The sequence below is a fragment of the Myotis davidii genome, unplaced genomic scaffold, assembly GCF_000327345.1.
Source record: "Myotis davidii unplaced genomic scaffold, ASM32734v1 scaffold327, whole genome shotgun sequence".
Classification (NCBI taxonomy): Eukaryota; Metazoa; Chordata; class Mammalia; order Chiroptera; family Vespertilionidae; genus Myotis; species Myotis davidii.
The window spans coordinates 5,590,290-5,592,482 of record NW_006298628.1 but is presented as its reverse complement, the minus strand read 5'-3'; the positions used below and the strand labels follow the sequence as shown (position 1 = coordinate 5,592,482).

Here is a 2,193-nt window from a genome sequence, read left to right as displayed (position 1 = left end):
TCCAGCTGCTGCCGGCCCAGCTGCTGCCCCTGCTGCTGCCTCCGCCCAGTCTGTGGCCAGGTCTCCTGCCCCACCAATTGCTATCGCCCCACCTGTGTCATCTCCACCTGCCCCCGCCCCATGTGCTGTGCCATCCCTGACTGCTGCTGAATCTCCGCTTTGAACACACCACTTCCTCCTTGCCTCACTCCCCAGAGATGCAGACTCTGCTTTTCAAAAAATGTGTTACTGATCTCTTGGATCCCATAGCAAACCCCAGCCCTGCTGATTCTCTGTTTACATCTTAACTTCCGTCCAAACTTCCTTCCTTCATTCAGAACCTTCTAATAAATTAAGTTCCCCCAACAACTCTCCCTTTATCTCCAAGACATCCATTCTTTGTGCTTAAGGAATTTGAAGATTGTCTCCATCACTGTGGGGCCACAGAGTCTAAGTCCTCTGACATTGAAGTCCGGTGAACCCTTTTTCTTGTACTCCTTTGCAAAGATATTCTTATACTGAAATAAACCTCTTTGTTCTGGGCACTGAAAATTAAATGTGATTTTAGTCTCTTTTTTTAAAGGTTTTATATGTGGGTTCTGGGTAATTGTAGTTTGCCTGTACCTGTTGGACAGACAGCAGAGACTAGTCAACCTCTAAGAGAGGTCAAATGTTATTGGTCACCAGTTTTCTCTAGAGACCTTTTTAGTCTTAGGCAAGTCAACTAATCATTTGCTGGTCTTTAGGGGAGAAAATGCAACTGAAGTCATGGTGCACCCATGACTATAATAAGAAAGTTTTATAAAGATTGAATGTATTAAAGATTAAAAACAAATCTTTTACAGAGATTGAATATAAAACATGATCTTTTAAAACACCATCTTTCGGGGTTCTTTATTCACCAATAAAATGCAGCTAAAAATACATAATAAATAAATAAATGTGACTTTCCTCCAGTGTAACTATGATCTCTTTGGAATATTTCTCCCTTTTTTCTCCATTAGTCAAAAGTTGCATATTTTAAGAGGACCATCACATGCTCCTATGCCAGGGGTGGGCAAACTTTTTGACTCGAGGGCCACAACGGGTTCTTAAACTGGACCGAGGGCCGGAACAAAAGCGTGGATGCAGTGTTTGTGTGAACTAATATAAATTCAAAGTAAACATCATTACATAAAAGGGTACGGTCTTTTTTTTTTTTTTAGTTTTATTCATTTCAAACGGGCCAGATCCGGCCCGCGGGCCATAGTTTGCCCACGGCTGTCCTATGCCATCAAAAGCCTTCGTTTACTTAACAGACATTGGTCACTAGTGTCCTCTGCCCCAGCCCTGTTTGGAACATGATGGGACAAAGTAAATGTTATCACTCATATCATCAGGGCGTCCGCATTGCGACTGGGGGAGAGAGGGAAGTAAAAACTGATAGAGAGGCGCTAAATTAGGGGCACAATGCAGGGAACAATCACATGTGCCTGGGGCAGTTTTTCACAAAGGATATCACTGAGGAGGAGGCACTGTCCGCTGGTTTTATGGCAGATGAATAGGAGTCCGCAGAGCTGACAAGAAAGAAGAAACATTCCAGGAGGATGAGTCAGCTTCAGCAAAGGCTTGGAAGTGTTACTCTTGGCACCTTCCTCGGCTGCCCTGAGATTAAGACAAGCTTACTTTCTGTTTAATCTGAGGAAGAGTTTTGTGTTTTGTTTTTTTTAAATTGAATTCAGAGAGGGAGGGAGAGGGGGAGAGAGAGAGAGAAACATCAGTGATGAGAGAGAATCATTGACCAGCTGCCTCCTGCATGCTCCCCACTAGGGACTGAGTCCGAAACCCAGGTATATACTCTGACCGGGAACCGTGACCTCTTGGTTCATAGGTTGACGCTCAACCACTGAGCCGCGCCGGCTGGGCTTACCCAAGTTTTTTTTCTCGTACTTTCTCTGTGTTTCTCTTGCCTATTCCACTAAGAGAGTAACATGACTACACAGTACTTTATATCAGCGGTCGCCAACCTTTCGGACCTGACAGACCACCAGTGGCCCGCGGACCACCGGTTGCTGACTGCTGCTTTATATGGTTGTATTGAAGATTAAAAACAAATATTAGATATTCAGCCTGCCTGCTACAGAGTGAATACTTCACAAATGAGAGATGTTAATATTCCCTCCACCTTTACTTACCCAGATACTGTATTTTCATTTTAATTACTTAAAATAAGTC

General features: G+C 43.8%; 1 protein-coding gene across 1 annotated transcript in view; it reads left to right on the top strand.

The window, feature by feature from the left end:
- Nucleotides 1–175, top strand: part of LOC102762693 (keratin-associated protein 4-5-like) — an 8,185-nt gene extending 8,010 nt beyond the window's left edge. The window contains exon 5 of the mRNA XM_015570800.1: nucleotides 1–175. This exon is cut by the window's left edge and continues 3 nt beyond it. Coding sequence (XP_015426286.1) covers nucleotides 1–150 — 150 coding nt within the window. The 3' untranslated portion in view covers nucleotides 151–175.
- Nucleotides 176–2,193: the final 2,018 nt, after the last annotated feature.